A 14,236-nucleotide genomic window follows, 5' to 3' on the forward strand; every position below is an offset into this window, starting at 1 on the left:
ACATTTCGCTTCTCTCCTTTTTGCTAACAAACCAACATGAGGCTGGAGAAGAGCCTAGATGCTATTAAAATCAAATATCTCTGCTAGTGTAATGTAGGGTTGGCAGTTAAGAAAGTAGAGGCTGTGAGAGGGGCTGCATTATATCTCTATCTCTATTTCTGACATGATGGCCCACTCCTGTATTGCTGAATTACATTTCTAAATGACTTTTCCCTTTGCTTTGAAACCCTTTCAAACCTGGAGCAACATTGTTTTCCTTGTGCTGCTTTCAGATGCCATTTACAAGTATTTCAACCTTTGAACTCTGCAAATTGATGCAGTTTCTTTAAAAAACATGGGGAAAAGGCACTGAGCAACTTAGTAATAAATGTTTCACAAATTGCAAGAAATTAGTAGATTTATAAAATTATTTTTTAAAAAGCTGTCTAGGGAAAAAAACTAGGGATAACTATATGTATAATTATCATAATTGCATATTTAAAATTCTGTTAGAAAATTATTGTAATTTCTAAGCACTTTTCCCAGATCTTTAACTTTTTATTTTTCACACTAACCTTCAGGTATTTTTCTTGTACTTTTTACTAATTTCTTGTTAATTTTTCGGCCGTTTCTAATTTGTTGCTCATTGCCTTGTTCCCATTTTTATTTTATTTTATTTTTTTTAAGAATTCAAGAAAATATGCTCAGGTTTCACTGGGTTCAGGGCTTTAGCTGATTCATCACTGCCATCAAAGTAAAGTTGCCCCTGTGTAAGGCATTGATCAATTTCACATTCTAGAGAGGGAGCAAAGTACTGTAAGTATGGAAGGATTGTTCCAAAATTGATGTATTTTCTCATGAAATGGTAGCTGAGGCTGCAAATTGTTGGAATGAGCCTTGTGTGATTTTGAAGCCTTTTTTAAACATTGTTTTACATTGTGGTGTGTTTGTACCTCTTGTAGTGCAGTGACTTAAAAAAAAAAAAAGAAGAAGATTGGGGTCCTGTTGCCTTCAACAGCATAATGACAACATAAAACACTTTCAAACTACGCTTACAGGATTTTTGGTGCAATCTTTGAAGCTACTGCGGCTGTCACACAACACACACAAAAAAGGTCCTTTTCAGGATCCTTTCAGTGCACCACTCGCTCTACAGTTGACACTATTGTTTGAACAGGAAATTATATATTACACATGTCGCTATACATATTTCTACATCCTCTCTACAGTGGTGGGTAAAGTGTCCAGTTTTGGTGGAGCAATTCTCTGTCATTGAAGGGGTCTCAGGCTGCAACTGGATTCACAGCCACTAGAGGGCGATGGTGCCTCTTCCTGGTGCTGGCTCTCCTCCTGCTCATCAGACAGAAAGCTGGGGAACGTCTGTGCTCGAGGGATAAAAGTCATTGTCAGGCCGTTTCCTGTGAGAGGGGAGAAAAAGAGTCAGTAGAGTGCTTTTTTTAGAGGGTGTAAATCAATTTATTCGTGTCACTTAGCTGGACTTTACATGAAAAAACATCCTGTTTTATTGGACAATATATTTATGGTGCAACTGTTGCTTAGCTACTGTGTCCATGTTGATATCTTTTTGAAAATTACAAGATTAATCCTGGCGTTCTGCATTTATAGAAAATGATCTTTTCTGATGTAGGTGGTCCTCAGATAACACAAAAATGTAACACTTAAATTCAAGGGCTGATGTTCAGAGAATGGGCCCCTGGGCACAGATATACAAAGGCCCCACCACCTCTCCTCCATTGATAGAAGAAATACACAAATACTTTGTGGTGGTTTTGGCTCTTTTTTGTCGTTTTGCATGTCTTTGTAATTGTTATGCATCTTTTTGTGGTTTTGTGTATCTGTGGTATATTTGTCTCCTTGCGGGAGTGTGACCTTGTAGTAGTTTTGCCTATGTGTAGTCATTTTGTGTCTCTTTGCAGTTCCTTTTCATCTCTTTGAGGTCTTTTTGTCTCCTTCAGGAAATTTTGTGCATTTTTTTGGATTTTTTGTGTCGACTTGTGGTAGTTTTTCATCTCTTCATGGTCATTTGCATCTCTGAGGAAATGTTATGTCTTATTTTGTTATTTGGTGTCTCTTAGCAGGTCCTTTGCATCTCTTGGTGGTCTTTTGTGTCTTCTTTTGGTAGTTTTGTGTCTCTTTGTAATTGTTTATGTCTCTTTGAAGAAAGTTTGTGCATTTTTTGGTCTCTTTGTGTCTCCTTGTGGTAGTTTTGCATCTCTTTGTAGTTGTTTGTGTCTTTTTTGGCCATTTCATTTCTCTTTGCTGTTGTTTTGCCCCTTTTGTAGTAATTATGTGTCTTTATGCTGTTGTTTTGCCTCTTTTTGTTATTATTTTGTATATCCTTGTGGGAGTTCTGTGTCTCATTTCTCCTTTTTTTTGTTATTTTTCCTCTCTTTGTGTTTCCTTTGCATCTCTTTGTGATCTTTTTGTGTCTCCCTCTGGCCTTTTTGATTATCTTCCTTGTCAGTACATTGTACTTTAAGTGACATATTGTAGTAAAGGCCATTGGGGTCCCATGACACTTTGGGCCCCTGGGCCTGTGCCCTGTAGGCTTATTTAGCAATCCATCCATACCTAAGTTGTAAAATAGTTTCAGATGTGATGGAAAATTACCTCAAATAAGCAACTTCATTTCAGAGTGATCTATGCTGTCTCATCTTTTTGGACTGTGTCTCCTCTTTCCCCGCTCTCTCCCTCTCCACCTTAATTTTAATTAATTGGACCAATTTGTTCTGCAGTTCATATTGGTTAACTGCACTGAGATAGAGTAATGTATACTTGTGGGTGGAGGGCCGTTCTGAGCAACTGTGAGACCATTAATAATATATTAGGATGCTGTTTGGAGTTGTGCACGGTGAGGTAGGTTGAGGATAAAGTGGCTGGCAGGCTGCTGATCATGCACCGAACAAGGAGGAAGTGGCCAGTGATTAATATTTCAGGAGGTGCAAAAGCTAACACAACACTGTTATCAACTCTAACCTAAAGCATATATGGTGTTGACTGATACAGCTGGCAGCAAGAAGCTGCTGCACGTCAATACATTTCAATTCAGTTTACCTCCAGAGGTTAATTGAAATTTGATTAACAAATTAAAATTTGACTTTGTTGTTTATAAGCCGCTTTCTTCCTGAGCTGCATCGATAAAATTGACAAAGAGATCATTTTCTCTTCTGCTGGAAGTGTTTGTTAACAAATATGATTTTAGGCTGTGCACATTCATATTATAGCGAACATATGCTTGCACGCATGCACACACACACACACACACACAGAGCTTTTTGTGTGTGTGTAACCAGCATCACACATAGTCATGCTGCCTCCAAAAGGAATCCGGCTCAGACCGTGAGACGCACTGCCAACTCACCACGACGTGGAATATAAAACATGACCCAGTCAGCCTGGCAATCAATGTCAAGTGGCTGTGTGAATGCGTGTCAGAGCCACAGAGAGTCACGCAGAAATGTGTGTGACGAGTAACAAGTAAAAGGAAGACAACAAGAAGGACAGACACAGAAAAAGCATTTTCCTGTGTGAGTTAAGGGAACAGCTTGCAGGAGGAGGCACAGAGGGGCTGGTGTGGGTGTGAGCGTGAGACCACAAGAGTACCAGCTATAACAGGTGAGTCATACACACACATACACACCTCTGTCCGCTGCTCTTCCACTACTCCCTGAAATAAAGAAAAAAAAGATAAGGCTCCAGCTTAAGGTTTTAAATGCAGCGCAGTCCATGTTCTGGAAAAAAACACTGCAGGTAAAAAAAAAGGGAGACACTTTCTCTCCTCTCTGCGTTGTGCTTAATAGATTGCTGAAACGAGTGGTGCGCAACCAGGCATATCCTTTTCAAATCTTTGCCAAGACAATCCCTCTCCTCAACCAAGGCCAATTTGGGCTGGAAAAATAAAGGCAGGGAGCCCAGTGCAGACAGAGAGGGTAACGCAGATCTCATCATCTCTTCGGCCACAAACAGCAGCGTTTGCGTGAAGCAAGACCCCCGACCGGAGCTGCGCTTTTTGGACACAAATGTGGACACACTCACAGGAAAAAAAATTGTAATAAAAACACAGTGAGGAGATGGTGTCAGCAACCCTCCTCCTCTCCTATCCCTATGAGAAGCAGACAGTGATTTGTCAGTGCCTTTTCATTACCAGGGAAGGTCATGTCATCCTATCTGGCCTGGGGTGGCAGCTGCTGGGCCGGAGCAGACAGGACAGGCAGGGAGAGGGCACACACACACACACAAACACTGAGAGAAACAATGGTGGACCTGGACACACAAGCAGCTATTCATGCACGCATGTACACACATACACCTGTCTGCACCTTCCTTCCTCACAGTGCGATAACCCAGATGGCATCCTCGTAACAGCTGTAACCAGAGAAAGAGGCTGCGTGTCCCACCAACTCTGGATTATGCAACGCTGCTGACATCCAGCTTTGTGTCTTTTGTGGCAAACCAGCCACAGGAGCACCAGTGTGCTATAAAATATCAATCCAATGCAGCCTTAAAGGAACAGTGTGTGAGATTTAGAGGAGGTTTAGTGGCATCTAAAAGTGAGGACTGCAGACTGCAACCAGCTGAAACTTCTCCAGGTTAGAATTTCTTTCGGTCCCAGTGATTTAAACCGGTGAAAACACTGATGCTGTCTTTCTTTTTTGCCTTTATTCTATAGGACAGCTTAAGCATGAAAGGGGATGACATGCAGCAAAGAGCCTAGGCTAGAATTGAACCCACTTTATCCACTGAGCCAGCCAACCTACTGTAAAAATGGGCTACTGTAGAAACATCAGGGGTCCCACTGTCATGGAAAATCTGGAAAAGTCATGGAATTTGTAAAACCAATGAAAGTTTTGGAAAAGTCATGGAATTTTGTTGTGTATAATTAAACAAATTGTTCCAGTAATTTTCCATCAATAACCTCCCATGTAATGCTACCTATGTATTATCTATAGCTGTTGACGCAGTATGGCTTAATATGCATTGATGTTTGACATTATGTTTAACATCACATACATTTCTTTGTTTTCTCCCCACTTTCTGTCTCTCCCTCCCTATGTACCAGCTAACTGATATTATGTTTGAACAAAGTTTGAAGCTGGCATGTTGCAATAGCGCATTTTAATATATAAGGTCATAAATCCCAAAGTTTCCATACGTCTGCCCCTCTAATCACTTTAAACTGTGCCACATTTTTGAGATGGAACAATTGATTTGAGATGCCTCGGTTGTCCGTCGGAGCCTCGGGTGTTAACTGGAGAACAAGTGCGCACTTTGATTTTGTTTAAACTGCTCTGAAAGTAGACCATGGTATTAAGGTACGGAGCATTGTTTGTTCTGGGGAAAAAATAAAAATAAAATCAATGGGCCAAATGAACTGCCAGCTGTCAAGCTGTACTGTTCTGGGTCCATGGACTGCCTATAATAATATAATTAACATTTAAATTAAGGCACAATAAAGAGTTCTGTTTGTTTTGTACAGTGGGAATAGTCATGGAAATTTCACTATGGGTGCTGGAAAAATCATGGAAAACTTTTAAGTTTTTGGCCATGCAACATGGTGTTTTCCATGGATGAGGATCCACTTCCTACATAGATACAAACAGCTCCTTATAAGGTAACAAAAACCCAATGATTTTTTATTTTCAGGTGATTACACACCGTCCATATTTTATTGTTTTCCATTTCTGCCAATAAACCCCCTAAACCCTACACACTGGACCTTTAATATTGGGTGAGTTAATTTTATTTCCAAATCATGCAAGAAGATAAATGAGATTAAAAACTTTCCATCCTCTAAGAAAGAGACCAAAACAGTTGAACTCAGTTTTACCTGGCTGCAATGAATTTTTCATGCGATTCACTTTTCTTGCATCTACATCTACTACATTCCTTGTCGCCTGTTGCAGATAAGATAGTGTTATCATCCTGTTCTCCTATCATCTTGTCCCTGTGCCTTTGATACTTGCTCCCTCTCTGTAAAATCCCCTCGTATCACTCCCAGCCGATCAAACTAAGAACAGCGCTCCATTCCATTAGAATTGCTAATGCTACGGCACTAAACTGTGCAGCACAATGAATTGCAGGGAGAGAGTGAGAGTGTGTGCAAAATGGCAAAAGATTACATAAAAATGGGTCCAAGAAGAAATACAAGCATTCTTGTCCCTTTTCCATTCCACTATTAGAGTTGGTAATTGAACCATTTCCGACAGGCGTGGCGCCTTGCTTTTTCAACTCGCAAGAACTTTAAAGTGCACTTATTTCTATGCATCAGCAAACTCGGAGAACACAGCAGTATCAGTGAAATGCAAAAGAGTGAATAACATTAGGAGAGTAGAGGTGGAGCACAGTAGAAAGTAGAAACATTGTCTTAGTGTGTAGCTTCTGAAGATTAAAACATCCATCTTTGGTTTTACTTAAAAAGAACACAGTGGGGGAGTTTTGTTTTAAGATGATCAAGGCTGAGTATTATTTTTTTTCTACACCACATCCCTCAGTTTCTTTTAAACAAAACACATTTGACAATTATTACTATCAATTATAGCAAACAAGGCTTCTGGGATGTATTTTTGAGACATTTCCAGACAAATAAAAAGCAGATGTGAAATATATTGCAATAAAGAAGTTACAATACTGTACTTCACCGCCAGGTCCCCCGTTAACTGAGGCAAAGACATAAACAAATAGGTGGATAAACCCTCAACGGGACAGGAAATTCTGTTCCTTAATTATTCCCCCGCACCCGCAGGGTATTTGAAAGCAACCCGAGCATGACTCAGCAAATTGACTGTGCTGATTGGATATTCATCACGCACGCAGTGATACAGCCAAGGAGCAAAGGCAGCCAGCCATCATGGTCTAAATTCTTGATTTCTTACTTCTATTTGCAGCCAAATCAGTTTTGCAAATATCATCGTTATTGCAGAAAAATAGATTGATGGATTCATTTCTGAATTCCTGTTTGAGCAAACATCTACTTCTATAAGCTGGGAACATTATGTAATTTCACATGCGGTGCGTTTCCTTAAAGAGATTCATGACTATATGGTGTAAACTATAAATGTGTTCATGTGTGTAAAGATGAAGGGTGTATCTTGTTTTTTGTATTTAGTATGGATATTTGCTGGTTTGAAAAGGTTGCCTTTCTCCTTTTTCCCTGGGCCCGGCTCCCCAACATTAACAATTATTTTGCGTCTGCTAAATTATTAATTTCAGTCCAATATCGCAGCTTATTTGAAGCATTATCAGTCAGGTATATAAATGACACAAGCTTGTTTAGTTTGTGTAATGTGTTGGATTATGATCTCTGGGAATGTGTTCATCCTCATGTGTGCATGTGTGTGAGTGTGTGATGTTTTTCTTTGTTATTGTTCTGCCTGGGATGTTGGAGTAGATCAGCTGCTCAGCAGCTCAATCAAGCAGAGTGAAAACAGGTTTGCCTAATTACGTCCTCTTAGCAGGGAGGAGCTGGGCCAGCGTAAGATGTAGGAAGATAAACAGTGTTGGTAAGTAGTGATCTACCTGGAATTTAACTAATATTTTAACTGCATTTTGCAGTAACTTGCTGGTAATTCAGCCACATTCATTTGCATAGTAATTCAAGTGGTTAAATTACCTTTTTTTGCCATTTTTCTGTGTATTGTACTGAAACTAAAGACAAATTTGAGCCTCAGAAAGAAAGGAATAAATTTATATTTTCATTTTACCATTATTTCTCCACTGAAAGTAGGCACTCTTTAACCAGTCCCATGGCTTGCCCAGGGAAAGCATTCATCAGGAAACCACCCACCACTTTCACCTTTGTGTGTTTCATGTGCAAAACGGCGAGTGTTGGCCAGCGTTCAAACAGCCACGGCATCATCATAGACAAGCCTCCTGAAGGTCAACCTGAGGGAGAATCCCCTCGGTCATATTTAAAGGCACATTGTGTAGGAATGTTTTTTTTTTCTTTTTTTCAGAAATGGAATACAATATAATAAGTACTTTTTTAGTTATCTTTAATGTATAATCACCTGAAAATAAGAATTAGTGAGCTTTATTCACAAATATCTTCCTAAGAAAAAGTCTCGTCCGATTCAAGACATGTTACTTAAACTGCAGAATTGTTCACACCTGTGTTCTTATAATGGCTCCCATTGTCCTCGTGAGTAGAAAGCGCATGTGAGTTGATTGTTATTAGCAAAAGTAAATGTATTGTAAAGTTTAAGAAAACACAATAGCAATTTTCTCTGCATGTGTGCACAAAATGTGCTCTTTATAAATGATTTTCTTACCTAAGAAGAAATAGCAAATAAAAATTGATGAAGTAAGTCGGCTTTAAGAAGATTTTTTTTTCTGGTGAATGAGGCCCATTGTTTTTATCCTCACCTCAGAATGAGATCATCATGTTTTGACATTTTGTCTTGTTTCCACAGTAGCCCAGAACGGACAAACCAAACACTGGCTCTAGCCACTTGCGTTTTCGCATCAGATAGCAGTGGCAGCCCCTTTGCAATGAGAAGTGCGGGAAAAACATGCATTTTTTTAATGCAAAATTCCTTAATTCACTGTTTTCACCAGTTTAAATCATCTGGTTCATTTGTTAAATGCAGAAATTTCAGTTCCCTAACCTTAAGTTATCAGAAAAAAGGTGAGTACAATGTAAATATAATGCATTCATATTTGTTTACATCCCTTTTAGAGATGCAGTGTGTATGTTGTGGTGTTAGAACATATACGGTTGTGCTAAGAGTGCAAAGAGCAGCGTAGAGAGCTGAGGATGTAAAAGAGCTCCAGGGAGGTGGAGACCTTCTGCCAATGAAGAATCAATGCAATTACTCTATATTGCTCTCCTCATCTAAGACTGGCTCGCAGCCATGTTAAAAGCAGCACCAGCGCCCGATGTGTGTGAGCTCCTCCTGAACATCCGTGTCACAACAGGACTTAAACTCCTGTCGAGCCCCACAATCACCTTGTCGTCCCCCTTGTCTGACGAGACCTTTCGCTGCGTCCTCAAACACACTGATGCATTCAATTTATTCATGGGAAAGGAAGGGGGAGATAATGGTAGCGCTGAATGCGTCTGAGTGTGAGAGGATGGAGGGTTGTTCTGAATGGGGACAGACATGCGGAGAAAGTGTGGGAGGACCAGCGGAGATGCCAGGGTGATGGATGAGAGAGAAGCTCCTCTGCTCACCAGAGTTTGGAGAGGAAGAGTTTTAAAAGGAGACTTTACAGAGGCTGGGCCTATAAATAATGACCCTGAGGTGCAAGCTCCTCTGCTTAGTGTAAGTAAGTAAAAAACATGTTGATGTTTGGAATGGAAGGCATGTTTTGCTTTTAAGCTTATCAGGCTATAATTAAATGATAATAATAACAAAATGAATCCAGCCTTAGGTTTTCAAAAGAAAATTATGACGTCAGAGCAACTTTCATCTTTGCCTGCCTTTCTGTTTTGCTCTATCAGTAAAAGCCAAAAGGCCCATAATCCTCAGATAAGTCTACTAATCAACTAATACCATGGACAGGGCGTAATCTCATCAGCTCACTAATCACCTCTCTGCCTCTGGTCTACATCTAGACGTTAACACACATACACACAAACACACGCAAACACACACACCCTTTATGTTTACATTAAGTGCACACAGAGGGGAATTTATGCTATAGAGCACCTGCTGCAATATTAATGTATTTGGGGTGACATTTGTCGCTCTCTCTCTCTCCCACTCACCCATCCACCCACCCACACACACACACAAACATATGGATATGAACTCATTTGCTTTCAAGAGCAAATACAAATTATTTTTGTTCCTCGTAATTTAATTTAGATTGAGTCTGTGTCTGTTTTTGTTGTTTATCAAAAAAATACCGCTCTGGTTCAGTTCGAAACAATTTTTCAGCAAGTTCTTTTGTGATTAAACTGAAGACTGAAACTAAGAAAATGCACTGGAAATGCAGATGAATCGAGAGGACAGTAGACGGCGGGCAGACAAGACGTTTGATGCAAACAAGTAAACAACCTGATAGATTGGCAGGACGGTAAAACAAAACATGCATTGTGATATGATGATTTTCTCTTTTCACAGAAAAATGGGATCAAAATATTGATTAAAACCATTTTGTGTTTATTATTATATGTATTTTTTATAGTAATATCCAGTAATTGTCCAAAGCCCTGTGTTTTTTCGCCTTGTATGTTGGTGCTATGTCAGATCTTGGGCAGTCACATTCTGGTCAGTTGGTTGGTTAGTTGGTCGACATGCTCTTGTCTGACCGTTTTGTTTTGTTGTTGCTGTTAGGCACTTGCATTTGTCCTCTGTGATGGTTAGTCTTTGTGGTCTTTGTCCCGCCATTTCTCCACTGTGATTGGATGGCTGGCGACAGTCAGTCAGTGACAAATGCAGCATTAAATTGTCCTTCAACTGTCACTTTTAATTGGAAAACGTATCAAAGACAACAATGAGTATCAACTTTATGACTAGGAATTTTATTGAGTTTTCTAAAAGACACCACAGTTAAGGGCTGGATCACGAAGCTCCTGAGAGGGATACGATCACACTGGAGCCCTTGTTGGGGCGGCCGGATGGCTAACGTTAACTTCTGGGCTAAAAACAGTAAGTCTCTCTGTCATCACAGAGATATTTAATGTTAGTCACCCCAGAGTTACCTTCTATAGCATCCTGCATTTTTCTGATCAGTCCTGTTCACACTTAGTGGTTAGACAGACTCGTGCAAGCAGCTTAGGTGGAAAATCATTTCAGTACACAGTTTATTTTTGGATAGTATTACATGGAGATCACATTTATTTTTTACTTGAGGCATTCAACTTGCCCGACCACAGAGTTTATTTGTCCTGCCCAGCTGTTGATGTTGAGCCCAGTGACAGGAAAAAAAGGCTCTGGTGTGTGGACACACAACGTTTCCAGGCAGAATCAAGTGGTTGAAGAGAAGGTAGAACTTCAGTCGACTCATTTTTTTTGGTTGACTACTGCTGTAGAAAAATCTGGTTGCAAATTCCATCATGGAAGACAGCAAAAAGTTAAAATATTTTAGAATGCGGTCTTCCGGGGTTTCTCTGCTGACCTAATTTTACCGTCCTGCTCTTGTCCACTAAAATCCTATTCAGATTGCTCTCTCTTGTTTCCCTGATTGCATATGAATGCAGCATAAGTCTAGAGCTCAAAGCTAAACACATTCAGTTTGGAATTCAGACATTTCCTTGTTTATTCTTGTATGAATAACAGCCCAGATTTGGAGGTTTACTTGTAGATGTACGCCAGTTACAATATTCTTGTCATCCTGCTTCTCCACCTACCAGTCTTTCCTCCACTTTATCCAAAGCGCTACACACACACACACAAAACCACTGACACAAGCAGGTAGAGAAATAGCAACACTGTGCGTATGATAATTAGTAACTTCATGCCTGTACCTTGGTAACTGTAGAGATCTCCCACGCTGTTCTGACGCGTGATGTGCTGCCAGTAGGCGCTGCGTGGCAGGGAGATGGACTTGGTTAGCGTCTCTCTAGGGTGGATCTGAAACAAGACACAGAAAGCTTACAGTGTCTCTCACTTCCTGTCACTCTCAGTCAGTCACTCACAACAGGGGGAAATTGCACTGGCTGTGTCAGTAAACAGAGAGCGTTCGTAGTTTGCTGGTTGAATGGCGTGTTTCCACTCTGGGTGGCTGTTTGGTGGGTGAGATGAGGATTCATTTGGGATTATGATTATTGTTGTGCCACTGGATGATGTGTTTTTGAGTTTTATTTGTGGTGTAAAACTAAAAGTCTTCATCTTAGAGCAAGGGTACCTCTGGAAATGTAAAAAATATGTCAATATTTTTGAAGAAAAAATGGAGTAAGCCGAGTAAATCTGCATTTTCTCACCCACTCTGCAACTGCAAGTGGTCAGTTTTGTGTAGCTATCCGTGTGATTTATAGAGCTGAGGGTAAATGCTGCATTTGGAAACGTTCCCAAATGGTGGGGTCCAAGAGCACTGCCATATGGTCAAGGCTCATCAAACACTAGGCAGGCCTACATAAATAAAGAATACAGATGATAGCGGGGAGGGAGGAGGGGGAGGAAGGACGGAAGGAAGGAGGGAGGAAGGAAGGGATGGACGGGTGTTGTGATGGAAGGAGGGAGCGGAGGCCAAGACCATGGGGAGTCAAGAGGACTCCTGGTCCAAGGTGGCTCTATGGGGAGAAACTGGGCAGCCTTACCTTGAGAGAAATGTGGATTTGTGTGTGTGTGTGTGTGTGTGTGTGTGTTTGAACATCATGTGTGAAAATCATGATTTATTGCCTTTGTGTTCATGGCTTCTAAAAATAATTCTTTGAACAGCCTCAATGACATGCCGGTTTGATCAACGTAAATCAAACAGACAGTGAAGACACTGCAATACTAAAAAAAGGCATTTTCAAACTAAAACACAGTTTTTTGAACATATGCGCACTTTGCACAAACAAGTCTTGCTCAGTATTTCTTCTAGCATTAGGATTAGTAATATGTGATGCATGCTGTACATTCATTCAAAATTATTCTGCAATGGCGTGCTGACACTTACACTCATTATTAGCTGTTTGTAATGTTGGCCGCACTAGAATAAAACTGATGGCCTCGTTGCGAGCTGCTGCGGGTGAATCAGATAAACAAAAATGTTAAAATGTACCTGGGAGCTCTTCTCCATCTCCTCCATCATCCTCTCATGCTGCTGGGCAATGGCCAGCGTGGCCGAGTGGACCCGCTGGTAGATCATCTCCCCCTCCCGCGTCTGGAACGTGAACAAACCCTCTCCTGTGTCACACATCCTGCGCCAGGAACACACACACAGAGACAGAGAGAAGTGCACACGCTTTGATCGTGCTCACTCTTGGATTGCTGATTTACAAAAATGCATGGTTGAATGTGCACTTACAGAGAGCCGCATTGATATAATAGCCCACTGAAGTCAAACACACACACACACACATGCATGAGAAGATATAGTACACAAACAAAGACACACATTCACAGAGGCACCTGTCACATCAATGCCTGAAGGGCTCTGCGGCAAACGCTGATATCCTGGGATGTTTCGATATCCAAAGTTGCTTTGTTGAAGTTTTTATGACATTTCCAAAAGTTGTTTTTTTTCCGCCCTCCCACCGCTAACATTTCAATCACACACACAAGACAACACAAGAACTTATCTTCATGTACACACACACCTTCCGGACTCAAAAGTGAACCAAGTGGAGTCTCGTCCGTATCTGCGCAGGGAGCTGAGAGGCCACATGACAAGTTTGAGGCGTGCATTGTGAATGTCCCACAGGTAGATGTTTTCATGGGTGATCTGCATGGTGCACTCCCCGTAGATGTCCAGATTCGGCGTGGGCATTAGGTACACGTTGAAACGTTCTGGAAAGATTCACAAAATGCTGATTAAAAAAGGAAACAGAATGGTGAAAAAAAACCTGGAGAACTCTGAAACAGCTATTTCTATCTAGTGTTGAAGGGTTCCTTCACTTAAATGATGCAAACATCTAGTTGTATCTACAGCAGCCATGCAGATACTTTTGTACACATTTCGAGAAGAATGCCTCTATCTCAGTACAATGGAGGTGAAAGAATTTCATTGTGGTGCTTGCAGCATTAAAAGCTGACATTTAAAATATTCAAAAGCAACGTTTCCCTGTTACGCTCGATAATCATCAGGACACGCTGTGAATTGTTTTCATGGGATGCTTTTTTTCTGTATGTAGGGAAATGTTAGTGAAATCAGGGTAGAGCCTGGGCAAAGAAAATCCTAGACAGAAAAAAAATGTATGTACAGATGGATGACAAATTAAAGAAAAAACCTAAACGCTTGACCCCTGCTGTGAAGGGATCTGTTGTAGGGGGCATTTTGCTGGCATGGTTTGGGTCCTCTTGTCCTCTTAAGGGCTTATTTTTGCTCACCATTGCATACAGAGACAGAGACGGATGGAGCCTTCTGTCTGTGCTCTGTGTTCATTTTGTCTGTATTTGTGCATATTTTCTGAGACTTACGGATAGGAATGAAATGTAGCAGCATCTCCAGAGATCATGGAGGCAGTGCAGTGTAGTTCAAGTGAGACAAAACCATTGGGGAAGACAAGGAAATTTAAAAAATCACAACAAATATGTGATATATAATGATATGTACATAGTACACAGTGGAAATAGTTCTCTGTCCACATGTCGGGATGTACAAACGAAGACACACACATCTATCCACACACACACACACACACACA

The 14,236-nt window shown here is 40.7% G+C and overlaps 1 protein-coding gene across 2 annotated transcripts in view; it reads right to left on the reverse strand.

The window, feature by feature from the left end:
- Positions 1–646: 646 nt before the first annotated feature.
- Positions 647–14,236, reverse strand: part of dok6 (docking protein 6) — a 53,764-nt gene continuing 40,174 nt past the window's right edge. Inside the window, exons 5-9 of one of the 2 annotated variants that reach the window (XM_042510626.1) lie at positions 13,190–13,379; positions 12,652–12,790; positions 11,411–11,516; positions 3,641–3,667; positions 647–1,397 (exon numbers count right to left, since the gene is read on the reverse strand). In XM_042510626.1, coding sequence (XP_042366560.1) covers positions 1,249–1,397; positions 3,641–3,667; positions 11,411–11,516; positions 12,652–12,790; positions 13,190–13,379 — 611 coding nt within the window. In that variant the 3' untranslated portion in view covers positions 647–1,248. The remainder of the gene's footprint in view (positions 1,398–3,640; positions 3,668–11,410; positions 11,517–12,651; positions 12,791–13,189; positions 13,380–14,236) is intronic. The other variant, XM_042510627.1, reaches the window with a different exon arrangement.

This window comes from Plectropomus leopardus, chromosome 21 (assembly GCF_008729295.1).
Source record: "Plectropomus leopardus isolate mb chromosome 21, YSFRI_Pleo_2.0, whole genome shotgun sequence".
Lineage (NCBI taxonomy): Eukaryota > Metazoa > Chordata > Actinopteri > Perciformes > Serranidae > Plectropomus > Plectropomus leopardus.